At 38.4% G+C, this 17,665-nt stretch overlaps 2 protein-coding genes across 2 annotated transcripts; both read left to right on the top strand.

Moving 5' to 3' along the window:
* Positions 1 to 4,907: 4,907 nt before the first annotated feature.
* Positions 4,908 to 7,591, top strand: LOC130499472 (zinc finger CCCH domain-containing protein 21-like). Its single transcript, XM_056993575.1, has 8 exons — positions 4,908 to 5,377; positions 5,578 to 5,662; positions 5,780 to 5,920; positions 6,024 to 6,115; positions 6,537 to 6,725; positions 6,810 to 6,940; positions 7,022 to 7,124; positions 7,209 to 7,591. Exons 1-8 carry the CDS (start codon positions 5,207 to 5,209, stop codon positions 7,386 to 7,388), a joined length of 1,092 nt encoding a protein of 363 aa, XP_056849555.1. The 5' UTR covers positions 4,908 to 5,206; the 3' UTR covers positions 7,389 to 7,591.
* Positions 7,592 to 7,904: 313 nt separating this feature from the next.
* Positions 7,905 to 10,483, top strand: LOC130500178 (uncharacterized). Its single transcript, XM_056994931.1, has 8 exons — positions 7,905 to 8,158; positions 8,245 to 8,301; positions 8,390 to 8,628; positions 8,664 to 8,754; positions 8,884 to 8,970; positions 9,051 to 9,159; positions 9,240 to 9,297; positions 9,374 to 10,483. The coding sequence occupies exons 1-8, from the start codon at positions 8,023 to 8,025 to the stop codon at positions 10,319 to 10,321; spliced, it is 1,725 nt and encodes a 574-aa protein (XP_056850911.1). The 5' UTR covers positions 7,905 to 8,022; the 3' UTR covers positions 10,322 to 10,483.
* The last annotated feature ends 7,182 nt before the right edge of the window (positions 10,484 to 17,665 follow it).

Genomic DNA, 17,665 nt, shown 5'->3' on the forward strand with positions numbered 1-17,665 from the left:
CGATACTTTCGCTTGGGAAATTTTCATGGGCGAGAGAGGTTGCAGTTCATTTCGATGAGTTTGGAGGGGCCAGTGTTGAATTGGTTTAATGCTGAAATGGAACATGATCCATTCTCAGATTGGATGCAGTTCAAGAGGCGTTTGGTGGCTCGTTTTCGTCAGAAGTTGGAGGATGAACCAGGGAAACGTTTGTTTGCTCTTAAACAATCGGGATCAGTGATGGATTTTGTGAACGAGTTTGAAGAGTTGCGCTCTATTGTGACAGGAGTGAGTGAGCGTAATTTGGAGGATGTGTTCTATAATGGTTTGAAACCTGAGATGCAGGAAGTGATCAAGATGAAGGAACCTAAGGGTTTGACTGAGCACATTACCGCGGTGATTGGAATGGAGGGTAGTGCTTTTTGCAAATCAGTGAGTGCTGTAACACCTTATTCTCGTGGTTCTCAACCTACAGGTAGAACGTGGGCTGCCAACTCGGGGAAGACAGTGAGTGCTAATGATAAGGCGGGGTCGTCATCTAACAGTACCTTTCGTCCTCGCCTGGTGCATACGGATGCTGAATTGGATCAGATGCGTCGTGACGGCATTTGTTTCAAGTGTAAAGGTCCCTATGTTAAACCTCACTTGTGTCCCAAGAAGGAGCTACGGTTGATGACGGTGATCAATGGTTTTGAGGTGGAAGTCCTTGATGAGGGGGAGTTTCAGTCTGCGGGAGTTGATCACAGTCAAGCTGAGTTGTCGTTGAATGCTTTTTTGGGCATTGAAACGCCAACTACAACGAAGGTTCGAGGTGTGTTTGGTGCGCATGAGTTTGTCGTGATGATCGACAGTGGAGCTACCCACAACTTTGTGGCTCCTCATGTCGTGACTCAGGCCAAACTCCCACTGTTTACTGACAAAAGGTTTCAGGTGTTGTTGGGTACGGGTGTGACGGTGGAGTCTGTGGGCGTTTGTAAAGGGGTTACTTTTAAGTTGCAGGGCGCTCAATTCACGGGGGATTTTGTGGCATTGGAACTTGGTGGTGCTGATGTGATATTGGGTGTGTCCTGGCTGCGTACATTGGGCCCTTGCTTGGTCAATTGGGAGACTCAGGAGATGGCTTTTAAGTTGGGTTCTGAGACAGTTCACTTACGAGGGGATCCTTCTCTACATTTCGGTTCAGTCGCTCTCAGATCGATGTTTGTTCCGGATTTTGCAGAGGTGTTGGAGTTGGGTGAAGCTGCTGTAGTAGATGAGGTGTTGCCTGAGAAGGTGAGTACGTTACTAACGGAGTTTGACGGCGTGTTTGCGGTTCCAACGGAGTTACCACCGGTGCGAGGGCGTGAACATGCTATACACTTGACACCGGGAGTAACTTCGATCTCAGTGCGACCATATCGTTATCCTCACGCCAGTAAGGAAGCTATGGCTACAATGGTTGCTGACATGTTGAAGAGTGGGATCATTAGACCAAGCTGTAGTCCATTCTCAAGTCCAGTTCTCTTGGTACGAAAGAAGGACTCTACTCACCGCTTCTGTGTTGATTACCGAGCTCTAAACCGTGTTACCATTCCAGATAAGTACCCAATTCCTATGATTGATCAGTTGTTGGATGAGTTGCATGGTGCTGCGGTTTTTTCTAAACTTGATTTACGCTCAGGTTACCACCAGATTCGTATGAGGGAGTGTGATGTGGAGAAGACAGCCTTCCGCACACATGAGGGTCACTATGAGTTTTTGGTGATGCCTTTCGGTCTCACCAATGCTCCTGCGACTTTTCAAGGGCTGATGAACGAGATATTTCGCCCCTTCTTGCGGAAGTTTGTCTTGGTTTTCTTCGACGACATCTTGGTGTATAGTGCTACTGAGGAAGAGCATGTGGAGCATCTTCGGTTAGTGCTGGCAGTGTTGGCAGAGCAGGTGTTGTTTGCTAATCGTAAGAAGTGCGTTTTCTCTCAACCTCAAGTGGAGTATCTTGGTCATATCATCTCAGCTAAGGGTGTTGCAACTGATAGTTCCAAAACTGAAGCTATGATGAAATGGCCAATACCGCGTCATGTCAAGGATTTGCGGGGTTTCTTGGGCTTGACTGGATACTACAGGCGTTTTGTCCTCAGTTATGGTGTTTTGGCGAGGCCTCTCACTGATCTTATGCGCAAAGATGCTTTTGGTTGGTCTCAGGTAGCGCAGACAGCGTTTGATCTTCTGAAACAAGCTATGGTCACTGCTCCGGTGTTGGCTTTGCCTGACTTCACAGAGACATTTGTGGTCGAAACTGATGCGTCTGGTGTGGGTTTGGGCGCTGTGCTCATGCAGAAGAATCGGCCGATTGCCTACTTTAGTCGAAGTCTGACTCCAAGGGAACAACTGAAACCGGTTTATGAGCGTGAGCTCATGGCTATTGTTTTAGCTATTCTCAAGTGGAAACACTACCTCGTTGGGCGCCGCTTCACAGTTCACACCGATCAAAAGAGTTTGAAGTTCTTGCTCGAGCAACGAGAAGTGTCCTTGGAGTATCAACGTTGGCTTGTACGGCTGTTGGGTTTTCAATTTGACATCGTAAACAAGCCATGCATTGAGAATAAAGCTGCTGATGGTCTTTCTCGACAGATGCAGGGTTCTGTTGAGGAGACTAGCTCGTCCTTGTTTGCCTTAATTGTTCCTCGTGTGCTTCAGTTACAAGATATCTATGAAGAGATTGAGTCTTCTGGTAGCATACAGGCTCTTAAGCAACAAGTACTAGCCGGAGAACCTGTGAAGAAAGGTTACTCTGTCATTGATGGCAAGCTTTGGTATAAGAAACGATTGATGATTCCTCATACATCGCAGTTCATTCCGCTGATTCTCCATGAGTATCACGATGGTTTGACTGGGGGTCATTCGGGCGTGCTGAAGACTCTCAAACGCATTCAGCAATCGTTTCATTGGAAAGGGATTCGTGTGATGGTCCAAGAGTATGTGTCGCGCTGTGTGATTTGTCAAACACACAAGACGTCGACTTTATCTCCTTCAGGCCTTCTACAACCCCTTCCCATACCTACTCAAGTGTGGCAAGACATTAGCATGGACTTTATTGATGGCTTGCCTGCTTCTGGAGGTTACAACGTGATCTTTGTGGTCGTGGACCGTCTTAGCAAATACAGCCATTTCTTTGGCCTGCGTCACCCTTACTCAGCGGTTGATGTTGCTGCAAAGTTCATCTCAGAGGTCGTTAAACTCCATGGGTTTCCGGCTTCTATCGTGTCAGATCGAGATAAGGTTTTCTTGAGCACATTTTGGAAGGAGTGTTTTCGTCTCTCGGGCACTCATTTGAAGTTTAGCACTGCCTTCCATCCTCAAACTGATGGCCAAACAGAGGTCATCAATCGCTGCTTGGAATCTTATCTCAGGTGCTTTGCTTCTACTCATCCTAAGACGTGGTACAAGTATCTGAGTTGGGCGGAGTACTGGTACAATACTTGTTTCCATACGTCGATTCAGTCTACTCCTTTCAAGGTGGTGTATGGACGCGAGCCTCCTACGTTGGTTCGCTATGAGAGTGGGTCCACTACTAACTTTGATTTGGAGTCTATGTTGATTGCTCGTGATCGTAAGTTGGATCAGCTGAAGGTGTTCTTATTGAAGGCGCAGGAGGCTATGAAGCGTTCAGCTGATAAACATCGTCGCGAGCTGTCTTTTGCAGTAGGTGATAAGGTGTTTTTGAAGCTGCGTCCTTATCGCCAACACTCAGTGATACGTCGCTCTTGCCAGAAGCTTGCAGCTAAGTTTTACGGACCCTTTGAAGTAGTAGAGCGGATTGGGAAGGTTGCGTACCGCCTACGTCTTCCAGAGGGTTCTCGTATTCATGACGTGTTCCATGTGTCTCAACTTAAACCAGTGGTGGGGTCGACTGATCAGGTGACTCCGTTACCTACTACGTTCTCTGATCAGGGAGAGTTCATCTTGGTTCCTGCGATGATCTTGGCTACACGTTACACGGCGGATGGATATTTGGAGATCTTGGTTCAGTGGGAGAGTTTACCGGCGCATGAAGCTTCGTGGATTCTGGGCTGGGAGTTTGCACGCTAGTTTCCGTCTTTTCCGCTTGAGGACAAGCTTCGTCTCGTTGGGGGGGGGGTAATGATACGCTCCAAAGGGTGTTCTTTAGGAGGAGGAAGAAGCGCGGGAAGTTTGAGTTAGAAACAGAGCAAGGAAAGATGCTGGTGGAAGCAGAAGGTTTGGAACAAGAGGAGGTGAGCAAAGCCGCGAAGTGACACAGAGGCTTTGTGAGAAGATATTTTATGCTTTCGAATAAATAGACTTTGTGCATTTCTTTTATGGTTTTATGCTGAGATTTGTTGAGAAGAGTCATATGAGACCTTCGTCTACGTTCGCCATGAGAGCGTAGATCAAACTCAGTACTTGTGAGTGATTCGTTGTATTTGTTCCTTTGATACAATCGGAGATCGTATTATTCTGTTATTCGAGTGTTGATAGGAGAGAATACAAGTTCAAACATATCAAAAACCTAATGCCACGTAGACTGTTTACAGTTGCTATATCGTTTGGATTTTAAAGTGGATTCATTTTGAAATCAAGAGGAGAAAGCCCAAAACAAATAAATGGCAGGAGTGAGGTCGAATTCAGAATGGCCAGGCGTGGCGAGAAAGCGACGCGCCCAACAAAAAGGAATGCGTGAAATACACGGATGACTCAGCGTTTCGACCAGTGTGGTTGCGACAGGTGTCACCATTTGCCCTCCTTCACAAATATGTCGTGGATAGCTTAAGGATGCAGATTTCCCAACTTTATTGTATTAGATATACACGATGAACGACCTTGAAGACCGTTAGAGGTTATAAGCTTAATGGGCCTTAATAAGCGAGCCTTTACATAGGTAGGCGTAGTAGAATATAGACAGGCCTTTAAAAGGCCCACATATCGTCAGTGTGTGTGGAGTAGACACATCAGGCGAGTGTTGTGTCTCTTTTGTCTGATCTCTCTCTTGTCTCCTCCTATCTCGATCGGTAATTAGTGATTAGGGCTGCTTATCTGGGAAATTTCTGAATCTCCGCCGTTTTGGTTCGATTCAGATTCTGCGGTCTTTAGTCTCAGTCTTTGATTTTTGTTCTTTTACTCGGAACCTTAAAAAACCCTAATTTTGATACATTAGCTTTAGAACGTTCTCTCTCGAGAGGTCATTCCATTAGATACATTAAGGTTAGTCTGTCTTTGTGTGTTGAAGAAGATGCCACCAAAGCAACAACCGAAGGCCGATTTGGCGAAAAAGCAGAAGCAAGTTGAAGACAAAACTTTCGGTCTGAAAAACAAAAACAAGAGCAAGAATGTTCAGAAGTATGTTCAGAGTCTCAAGCAATCTGTTCAGCCTAAACCCGATGCCTCTAAAGTTGCAGCCAAGGTTACATATCCTTCCTGTTTTATATTCTGCTGAAATGGGGTTTTGAGTTTCTTGAATGATTAGGAGTTAGTTTTCGTGATAGAGTAGATATTTTATTTATTTATATAGTGATAGTTTGTAATTAATTCTTTCTTCGATTAGATTCTTACCGAAAGAATATGTTTTTTTTTTTTGCTTGTTTTGATTTGGTGTGAGGACAGAAAAAGAAAGAGGAAGAGAAAGCGAGAGAACAAGAATTGAATGAGTTGTTTAAGGTTGCTATTAGTCAGCCGAAAGTTCCTGTTGGTAATGTTTTTTTCTTTGTTTTTCGATTAACAAACAAACATGCTCTCTCATGTAAAGTCCAGTCTTCACTTCCCTGTGCTGTTTCAATGTATTTATAGAATGTGGTTTTGGTGGCAGGTGTGGATCCAAAGTCCATCCTGTGTGAGTTTTTCAAGGCAGGGCAGTGTCAAAAGGGATTTAAGTGTAAGTTCTCTCATGATCTCAACATTCAGAGGAAGGGTGAGAAGATTGACATTTACAGCGATAAGCGTGATGAAGGTAAAAAAACACACAAGTGTAGCAACAAAGTGCCTTATATTGACATCCCTTCTTTTCCCTCCTTAAACAATGATCTTATGTTGCTTTTGTATATTGTTTGAAGATGGAGATATGGAGGAGTGGGATCAGGAGACCCTTGAGAAGGTTGTGGAATCAAAGAAAAATGAATATAACCAGAACAAACCAACTGATATTGTAAGCCTCTTATGTATCTCAAACTTGTTACTTAGGACATGGTGTTTGGGTCCGTAGATTTTCTCTTGTTAATGCAGTATGCAAAATTCAGAATTGGTTTGTGTATGAATATATAGATTTTAGATGAGATGGCTACTCATTGATTAAGTGAAGTGATGCACAAAGTTCCGGTCCTGTTTACTTGTTTATTTTGCTTTCTGCTTGGATCATAACAGTCAAGAACTCATGCGTCTATGCATTTGTTCCTCATTGTATTGTCTATTAACAATGTACTTGGCTAATTCGATATCTGACATGACCTTGTGTGCTCATTCAACATGTTCAGAAATGTCTCGCAGAGTTCGATGAGCTTATTTCATGAGAGATTTGAGCTTCCCTTAAGATGTTTAATATTTGTTTACCGATGTACATAAAAATATAGGTTTGCAAGTATTTTCTGGACGCGGTGGAAAAGAAACAGTATGGGTGGTTCTGGGCTTGCCCCAATGGTGGGAAAGAGTGTCATTACAGACACGCTCTTCCTCCTGGATATATCCTCAAGTCTCAGATGAAGGCTCTCTTGGAAGAAGAGTCACAAAAGATGCCAGTTGAAGAAGAAATCGAGAACGAGGTTTTAATACTCTTACTTCCAGCTTCTCCCAATCTCTGCTCATAGCTGTCTAGGTCTCTTAAGTTTTGATTTGTATTGTTACAGCGTGCGAAACTGAAAACGGCAACACAAATGACACCGGCGCTATTTATGGAATGGAAGAGGAAGAAAATAGCTGAGAGAGACGCAGGTTTGGCTGCTTCTCAAGCCGAGAGAGCCAAGAACGACCGTATGAGGTAATAATAATAAATCCAACCGTTCTTCATTTTGTTTCCTCGTAAGAAGCTGATTGATTCATTGTGTTTGTTGGATCTCAGTGGTCGGGAGCTGTTTCTGTCGAATGCAAGCTTGTTTGTGGATGATGCTGAGGCTTTTGAAGAGTACCAGAGGGAAAAGGAAGAGGAAGAGACTGAACAGAAGGTGAAGAACTCTCTCTCTTCCTCTTAAAACAACCCAAGTCATATTTAATGGAATCTTGAGTTTTTTTTTTTTTTTGCTTGTCAGGCAAAGGACAAAGAAACAGAGGCCCCTGGGACAAGCAGGAGCAGTGGTGATGCTGAACAGAGTTCAAAAGAAGTGGATGAAGACGACGAAGATGATGATGATTTGGACATGGATGAACTTGATGAACTGGAAGCAAGCCTGTCGAAAGCATCGGTCCAGATTCGTGAGCCAAACGATTAAGGATCACATATTATATTGAGGTGAAAATATGTGTGACAGAGAGGTGGAGGAGAGGAAAAAGCACACATGTTTTGGTCGCTCTTGTGTACTTTTTGATGACTTGGATTTCGCAGACACTAGCACCTAATTTCTAGGTGTTTGAATAAATCGTTTACTGTCTTAAGATCGTAATGTCTCATCAAGGACTGGTGTTCTTTTTTTTTTTTGTTTTCTTTGTTCTTAGTGTTTTCAAGTAAAAATCATCGCATACATAACTTTAATTATGTGCGAGAGAGATTGTTGTGGGCTTTAATTTAGACAACAAGAATATCGTTAAATTAGCCCCCACAACATCAGGATTCCCACAAATTAGTGATTTATACTATTTAGGACGTTAAATTCATATAATTTTCACATTAACCAAAAACTTATCGCAGATTTACACATTAGCCCCACAGCTTGGAATTTTCGTGACTAGAAGCCATAGCACCCAGCGATGATATGAGCTAAAAGAAGAGAGAGCTTTTTACCTCGCGCGCTGAGGAAGACCGTTATAAAACGTCATGGCATCTCTCCTCCGTCTATTGGGAGCGTGAAATATCTCTCTCTCTCTCTCTCTCTCTCTCTCTCTCTCTCCTCCGTCCTGCATCAATTGATGATAGCTTGTTACAGTCTCTCGATTAATCAATCCGTGATGAGAAGAGGGATCCAGCGAGCGAAAGCAGCGGAAACACTAAAGAAGAAGAAGACCGATGGGATCTTCACGAATCCTGATCCTTCCACCTCTCGAGGTATCTATCATCAATCCCTCAATTTCGTTTTTTACTATCTTTGTATTGATGATCTCTCTCTCTCTCCGTTGCTGTTTTTGAATTAGATACGAAACGCAAGAGAAGTGTGACATTCGTCGATGTTGATCATCAAAGCGGACCATGTGAGTGTGTGTGTGCTCGTCTCACTCTCAGCCTCTCTAATATTCTCAGATTTTTTGAATCTGATTCCTCCTTCTTCTTCTGCAAAAGCGGTTGATGCCAAGACCTCGGAGTTTGCCTTCTTCAACAAGTTAAAGTCTAGTTTTGGTCGCTCCTCCTCCGAAGCTTCTCCTGCTGCCTCTAATTGTTCAATCAAAGTGAAACAAAACCCTAAAACCTCTGAATCGAGAAGCGAAGAAGCAGGAGGTCAAACGCAAAATGGTTTTGGGCTTTTATCATCTCTTCTTTGTGATGACTATAGAGTCCTGTTTAGGCTTTCCCCTGGATTGATTGATTGATTGATTGATTCTGATCAGTAGATGCAGTAACGGACCGCCAAGCTAAAGATACTAGCTTCTCCACTCCCATTTATAATGCCTCCTCATCTCTCAACTTTACTCGAAACAATGATAAAGGTTTGCTATTTTTATTTATGTTGATATACTCTCTTGCCTGTGACTGTGAGCATCAGTTTTTGTTTCCGTTTCATGCTTATACTTGACTTGAGAATGATCTAATTTATTTCTCTTTTTCTTATGAGAAAGATCCTGGGAAGAAGAAATGTTCTTCCGGATTCAATAGAGATAAGGACAGAGTTCTAGCGGATGATAACAACAACCTGACATGTGGAGGTAGAGTTCTGGATATTATCCTTATTGTTTAGATTTGATCAAATCAACATGATGATTCTGTAGTCTGGATGGACTTTCAGGAAGCAGTGATGACAAGGAAGAAGACTTTTTCTCTGTGAAGAGGAAGAGATTGAACCAGTGGGTCAAAGATACTTGGTTTCCTGAAATCCATAACGTCACCTCAAACGGGTACACTATAGAGCTTTTTGTTCAGCTTCTATCTTAATGCTTGTATCTATCGTGTACTCAGAAGGAAGTCATTCTCTCAGGGGCGATTTAGTTTCTCTTCTCTTATCTCGGCTCTTCTCTGGAACCGATGAGAGACATGTAAGCTTAAATAGAATCCTGGACTGCAATGTTTAATTTCGCTTATCTTGATGCACTTTTTGGTTGCCTCTCTCAGCCTTCTAGGTTTTCCAAGGAGAGGACAGACAGAGTTCTTGATTCTCCTGGTTCAAAGTTTCTCAAGAGGTCCCATGAAAGCTATGCAGAAGCTGACCAAATGGAGAAGAACAGATCGATACCTTGGTGTGGATGGCTGGAAAATAGCAGCGCAAAGAGTCTGCAGTTTGCAACGAATCAGCATGTTCACAGCAGTTTCATCCGGAGAGATCCCCAAGACTTTAGCTTTTCCATCTCATATCCTAAGATATCGTCGGTTTATAGACCTCCATGGTTGACACAGAAGGCGTCCCTGTCTTTTCCTGTTGAAGAGACTCTGGACTCTAGCCTCCAATTCGGAAACTACAAGCCTCTTTCACTGGGTTATCATGGAGATCAAATTGGATACAGCTCAGAGGCCTTACCCTATGATCACAGGGAGCCTTCTTCTGCATTACTTCTAGAGTGGAACACTGAGAACGCAAGCACCAGAAAGACTGATTATTTGCAACCAAGTAATCATCACACAGAACTCATCACGTGTCCAAATGCATCATCATCATCTTTGGCTGATGATCCATGGAGGTCTGACCATTCTTCATCCCATGATGTTGTTACAAGGGAGCTGTACCCTTTGCCTCTGTCCTCTCATTACACTTCAGGCAGTTTCCTCCTGCCAGCAACAAACCAAACCAGCCATTTTGAGCATGAATTCGAGAGGCATATGATTGATGAAGAAGATGTAGTTGCAGCTAACCAAAATCTCCGAACATTTCATCACGGGACGAGCTCGCCAGATTGTTTAACCAGAGACTACAAATATTATCATAGTCCTCCCAACTCTCCATTGGATCATTCCCCTTTTAAAGTCACTGGACGTGAAATGGTATCCTTTCCGTTTTCAAGCATTAGCAATTCAGATTTGTTGGAAGCGTCAAGTCCAACACGAAGTGATCGGTGGTGGATATGAGCTTTACTGAAGAACTACTTGAAACGAGTTTGGTTGCCACCAGGTCAATATAGCTCTTCTTACTCGCACTGTTCTGATAATTTGGCGTCATGCGTTGTTTCTTGCATTCTTTTAGATAAGACATTAAAGGTCAGACGACATAAGAATCGATGATTTTAGATCTTGTCCTAACCGCACTACTAATGAATTTAATTGAAGGAAATGTCGATATATAACTCGATCAGACATAAGGTACTGATATATGGTTGAGATGGATGGTAAGATGATTGCTTCTTTCTCACTCATCCTTCTTTCTCATTCAATTTGAGGGTCATTCATTTAGCATCAATCTCCCGAATAAATTTTGTAATTGTGAATGTTTTATGTATGGGTAAAGGGTCAGCTAAAAAACTGTTATACCATACCATCTTTACTGTTTATAGTTCTGTCACAACGTACTGTATCTTTAACGTAAGAGAAGAATGTATATTTAGAAATTGAAAGTACAGTAAAAATAGCTATAGTTTCTTAACTTCTATATCCATGTCCATGACAAACAACAAGAAACCGATATAACCAAACATATGGTCAGGTTGACCAGACCAGAGGACATAAGAGTGATTTAAAATTTTGTTTTTAGCTAATGCAATGGAACCGAAATTCTTAAGAACCGGTTGAAAAGTTGATGGTTTGGTTATGAGAGCAGAAAACGAGAGTCAAACCGTGGCAAGTGACCACTTGGTCTACTGATTATATTTGGGAAAATTACCAAAAAAAAACGAAAAAAACAAAGTTGTCGTCCCCTTGTATAAAACCAATATAAAGTTGTCTCAGTAGTATAATCTTCTATATACTAAATCGCAAATCGCCTTATCAATATAAACCTGACAAGTGGAAAAGTTAAAAAAAATAAAAATAAAAATATTAAAATCAAACGATAATCACTTTCTGTCTCCTATTTTTTCTGCAACTCCGATTAATTCAATTCATATTTTTTCTCAAAAAAGTATTCCACGTTCAAATCTAACTGTTTTTTACTTTTCTTTATAACCTGCCTTTTTTCTCAATATCTTCAGATTTTCAAAATCGTGACTATGAAACTCTTTTATGTTCACTGTAGTAAAGAACTTCTCTAACTTTTGTTTATATTCCCAGATTCCTTAAACTCCATCAATTTATCAGCAATGAAGGTATAACAATGTATTTCTCTACTTCTTTTATTTATAAAGTAATTTTCATATCTATTTTGTAGCATATTTTTAGGAAAATTCTGTTATCTATTTGCTACAGATGAAAAAATGCAATAACTTTTAAAATAGTATCTATATTTGCTGTAAATAAGAAATCAGAAATCCACCTGTGAGTTTGCAGAAATACTTTCAAACAACGACGGGAAATCAGTTTTCAAATATAATCCCAGTTTATTTAAGATATACTTTACAATTAGTATTTGCATTTGTTGCACATATTTTTCCCTTCAAAGCTCAAGTTTCTGTTTGTGGCTGATAAGAAACAAAATCAGAATGAAACAAGAAGAAAAAGGTAGTCAATCGAGTTTGAACTAATGATGAAAAAAAATCACAAATGTGATTACTGAAGCATTTAAAAATAATATTATTTTTAAAATCAGTTCAAAAAAATTATATTCTTTTCATAATTATTTTCTATTGAAAACTCTCTCTTTATATCATGTCTCAAAATATCAAAAACTTTTAAGTACGTTTTCAAAAAGAATATTGTCATAATCTATCATAATTTTTAAGTCAAAAAAAAATCTATCATAATTTTGTTTTTTATTATAAATAGAAATTTATATCTTATAGAATATTTATTTACAAGACAAATTCAAATACAAAGAAAAACATAATGAATATAGTACTTTAACTATATTTTTATGTGTTGGTATATATCTCAATCTCCAAATTTAAATTACTTGCAAACATCTATCGATCCTAAAACAATATAAGAAATATTTCAGTTACAAAAAAATATAAGAAACATTATTTTACCAAAAAATATTATTTTACCTTTTTGTTTAAAATGCTTCACTTTATGGGCAATTGCTATCCATATTTATAGAATATATAATTAATTTTTATTTTGATTGATAACTTTAAAATTACAGTTTTATCATAAAATAATTTAAATCATAATCATTTGAGCCGTGCATAGGCACGGGAGTAACACTAGTATTTCTCATAATCCCAAAACCAATTTTATAGTTAATCTAATTAAACACAATTTAGAAGTTAATTTTAATTTTTTTAAAACAAGTTAATGGAAAAAGAAAAAAAACATTTGAAAGGCAATGAAAAAACAAAAAGGGGATAAACATTTGGGAATATTTCCCGTAATCCTAATTCAACTTTCTGTACCTCTCTTTCTCTCTGTCGAGGCAAACAAGAAGGAGATTGTGCTTTTCTCCGTAACCCATCTAGTAGAGGCACCTAATTTCTAAACACCATATGTTGTATAGATATGCATTATAGAGAACAAGATTTTGTGAAAAAATCAAAAGAAAAACTTTGGAGAAACCATAGATTGATGAAGAAGACAAGGGAGAACCAGTTTTTTTTTAAAAAAAAATTTACAAGTAAAATCGACCATAACACATTTTAGGAAGTTAGAATATTTTTAGGAGATTTTTAGAATATTTTTTTAACTGAAATTTCATTAACTTTTGCAAAAAATTAGGTATTCTTATCCGTAGAAGACACCTTCTAAAAGTTTTGAAGAATGATAAAAATCCTGAATATATTTTATACTTTGTGTAGACGTAAGAGTACATTGTAGAAAACACATTCTCTGATATTTAGAATATTTCATAAAAGTAGAAGATGAATTCAGAAGGAAAGTGGATACCTTTACGGGTAGTAGAATGCACATTCATCTTATTTAGAAATTTAGTAAATAGTAGAATGAGCATTCTAAAAAAAGTAGGTGAACATGTTTATTTTAGAAATTGTTTTCTCTTATACCATTTTCGTATAAGACACATTCTACTTTTAGTAGAACATATTTTAAAATTTTTATTTATCAAGTTTTTGAACCAAAAAAGTACCAGCTTGTGTATATGGATGATTTATTAATTGTTTATATTTTTAATAATTTTTTGATTCACAAAATTATTTATTTCATTAGTTTTCAGAAATACAAAGGGTAAAAGCGAGGAAAAATGGTCAAAAATGATTTTATACCAAAGAGACAACAAACTAGTTTTTTGTTCTTTTTGATAATTTTCCCTATTTTGGGAAACAAACACATCAAAAAACTGAACTTGATCAAGCACATGAATACCCACGTTGAATCCTCAGTTTCTGTTCAAGAGGGCGACATAACAGTTCAACACTTGGTCCTCGTTGCTTAAAAACCCACCAACATAGTGAAAAGATGCATGAGATTGTGAGTAAGATGCCGCAAGATCCTGGTGGCCAAGACATCAGAAGCCTGAACCAGCTGCGGAGGGGAGTGAACAGCCGACGTGGGCGCAGGTGGCGACATAACTGGGAAGGGTGCGGTAGATTCCCGAGTCGTGGAAAATTAGTAAAACATTTTGAAACAAGTTAGTTTCTTTCTTTCTTTTTCCATTCGTTTATATCATCATATTTGTTTCTGCGAACAATTTGATTCACACTCACTTGTTCCAATGATTTTGTGCTTTCTGCACATGTTTTTAAAACGATGTCAGATCTTGACTTAAATTATGTGGATAAAAATCATGAATGAAGCTGGAATGCTAAATTTGATATGATTAATTAGGAGTAATAAATAAATACCAGTTCCAAGAAGTACTTAAGTGTTAAGTTTCCTTTTTTTTCTTGGGATACTTGTCATTACCTTCTGCTCTTTCTTTGGTACTTTTCAGTAATAGAAGTAGAGGGAGGTCTAGATTAGTATCCCGAGACAAGGAGAGAGTTTTCAGAGAGATAAGAGTTCATCTTGGGAGAAAACTAAGATGGTTGAACAAGAAACATGAACTCTTTTTCAAACCGTTGAACCAAATGATACTAGGTGATCTGAGATAGGAAGTAGGTTTATTATGTAAGAAGAGATCTGGTTTGGATTATAGTAACTTCTCATAAAAAAGTTCACCAATTAACTTAGCAGTACATACATATGTGTTTTAGGTGCTACTCATACGTTACATCATCATCTAGTAACATTTTTCTTATAAATCATATTCTATACTAAAGGTTGATTGCGAATTATGCGGAAAGTTTGTGCATTATGATTTACATATGTTTTTTTCTCAAAATGTTTAGTTCCATATTATGTGCCGGTCAATATTTTCGGAAACCAAAAAACTAAACCAAGATAAATCGGTCCAAGAAACCCAGAGAATATGCGTGGAACCAAGAAACCGAAACGAGAACCCTTACCGGATCTCAATTTCTCGTTTCCTGCTAAAAGATTCGGCCATTGATTACAAGCCTAGAAAAAACCAGAGGATATTCTCAGAACCAAGAAACCACACTGAGAACCTTAGACCGGATCTCAATTTCTCGTTTCCTGCTAAAAGAATCGGCCATTGATTACAAGTCTAGAAGAAACCGAGAACTAAACCCAAATTTCAGAAACTAAACCAAGAAAATCCTAATTTATATTTGAGAAAATAGACCATGAATTCTAGACCAGCTCTCAATTACTCATTCCCACTAAAAGATAATGAGAATCGGCCATTAATTGATTACAAGGGAGAAGAAACCAGAACTAAAACCCTAACCGCAGTATTCTAAGGGGCTGACTGGTTTTCCCGCTACCACCCGCAAACGCAGCTTTTGCGGTTTATAGCGGTTGTTGGCGTTTCAAAACAATCATAGAAAACGCTAAAAATCGCTTCAAACCGCTCCGAACCTCTTAAAATCAAAAGCTGGTTCCAGCTAGCGTTTGCGGTTGCGGGAGGGTAATTTTTTTTTAAAAAAGCAGAATAAATTAAAATAATACTAAAAATATCCAATAAATTTTTTCAATTGAAATATTAGAAATTGTAAAATGTATTCATATTATCTTTCAATTTATATTATTAAAATTCAAAACTAAAATATTTTCTATAAATTTTTAAAATTTAATAATATGATTTTATAAATATAAATTTTATATTTATCATTTTATTATGATTTTTAATATTTTTATAATTACATAAAATATAAATATTATTAAATTATTATTTAACATATGTTGTGTTTGGTAGTTTACCGGTCATAAGAGTCCCGCAAACGCAACAATTTCTAACAGCTGTACCAGTCGTACAAATCTCTAGAAAACGCTTAAAACCGCCACCATCCGCACCCGCAAACTCCCGAAACCGCAACCGCAACCGCTGCGGTTACACCAGTCAGACCCTAAATCACCGATCGGCCAAAACAATTGGTGAAAAGCATCAGGGTCTTACGTTTTCTTGAGTTTGACGCTAAACTCAAGAAAGTTCGCAGGTAATTTAGATTGCAAGCCAGACATATATTGATAAGGGTTTAATAAAACACTGTTCTGAAACTCAAAGCACAATATTCTAATCAATAAACACTAGCTAACCACTTCCATAATTTTTTTTGTTTATTCGTTAGACAATGATGGCAAGTTCTAATGGGAATGATATCACTCAATGATTAAAAGATAAAGATATTGACTTGTGTTGATGATCCAAAGATATATAGACTGAAAAGTGGAGGCGCCATTCTGAGCAGCAGTGTAGAACAATAAAGCTCTTAAGATGACACTGATAGAATATTGGAGAATAGGTAAGGAGTAAGAATTGAGATGTACCAAATTCAAGAACAATACATATGGGTGAGGTCCAACATGTTTTCCATAAAAAATATGTGAAAGTGAAGTTTATGAATGTGAGATGATTTAGAAAGGTGATAACTAAAATTATAATACTTGAATGAAAATGGTGATATTATTTTATAATATCCGAAGTCTATCAGAAATATTTCGACAAAAAACCTTGAGCTTTAAACTTCTATATTTCAGCTTATACGTTTGGAAGAAGTGAAATATTTATAAATACAAATCACAAATGGGTTTAAGGAGAAGGAGGTGGACAAGGATAGACACAAACACACTCTCCAAGTCCACCAGTGCTGCGGTCACAGTAGCCATTAGCCATTTGTCCGAAGGTAACCTTGCATTTGGAAGTACAGCTTTTACCTATTTCACATGGTCCCATACTTGCTGTGCATCCCACATTCTGCTCAACTTTATCCAACAAAACGATTTTCATACTTAAATAGCAAAATTGTTGTGATTTAAAATTAATCAGTAATAAAGAAGTATCTGAGCGATATTTAATTATTTACTAATAAAAAAGGGAGATAAATGTATACCTAAGGCAAACATAACAAGGAAGATGATGGGGAGAACAAATGTAGAAGTTGTCATCGCCATACTTGTTTGCTGCCTTCTAATACAAATAGTGATTTTAGTTGGTAAATATGAACAATTGGGTGACAGGTAAAAATATATTTATAGAATCCTAAACCAGTCCAATTTCAGAAATGTATCTTTATCAGTGTATTTTTGATGAACACAAAATCTCTGACTGTGACTTGGTGTGTTATGAACATGGAAAGTTGACTTTGTTCCTTATGACTGTGATTTTATGTTTTATGAACATGGAAAGTTCACAGATGTCATGCTGAATACAGTAGTCACTGTTACCTCAATTTAGACCTATCCCATAACGTAATACTATGTACAAGATCATTTCTATGTTGTGTGATTTGGTCGGCTGAAAATCATTGCTACATTCCGTTGATAAAGAAAATCACTTCTACATGAAATTATTCAACTAACCAATCACAATTTTTTTTCTGGAACAACCAATCAGAAATCATAGAAAGCATAAATTAGTTAGAGAATTTCTTTTGTTTCATAAAAAGTGAGAGAATGTTCTGGAGTAATAATCACAAAACCAAGGGTTCCTAAAATTTGAGGATCTAAATTTTCCTTCTCATTTCGTCACTTGCTTTCTCTCGAAATCAAAAAATTTCTCGCTAAATCGATTTTTCCGCCAAAATCACATATCAAGTTTTCCCGCCAAACAACTTTTAGCCAAAACTACAAAATATTTTTGTTTGTCAAAACTGTAAAAACAAAACAAAAACAATTAGAAAATTTGCATTGCATACACAAAACTTATTGCATAATTAACAATCTGCCATTTGACACTATTACCAACTGTACATAAAAATTAGTGACTCAAATACCCTTATCCCACATCCATCATCTTCCTCACCAAAAAATCTCTGCGTATCCCCATTCCTCTCCCCTTTCTTCTCCCCAGCCAGTCTCCCCCATTCATTTACCTTTTCTTTCCTCTGTTCGTCTCTCCATTCCTTTCCCCTTCCTTCTCCTACGCCTTCT

This window comes from Raphanus sativus, chromosome 9 (assembly GCF_000801105.2).
Source record: "Raphanus sativus cultivar WK10039 chromosome 9, ASM80110v3, whole genome shotgun sequence".
In the NCBI taxonomy this organism is placed as follows: domain Eukaryota; kingdom Viridiplantae; phylum Streptophyta; class Magnoliopsida; order Brassicales; family Brassicaceae; genus Raphanus; species Raphanus sativus.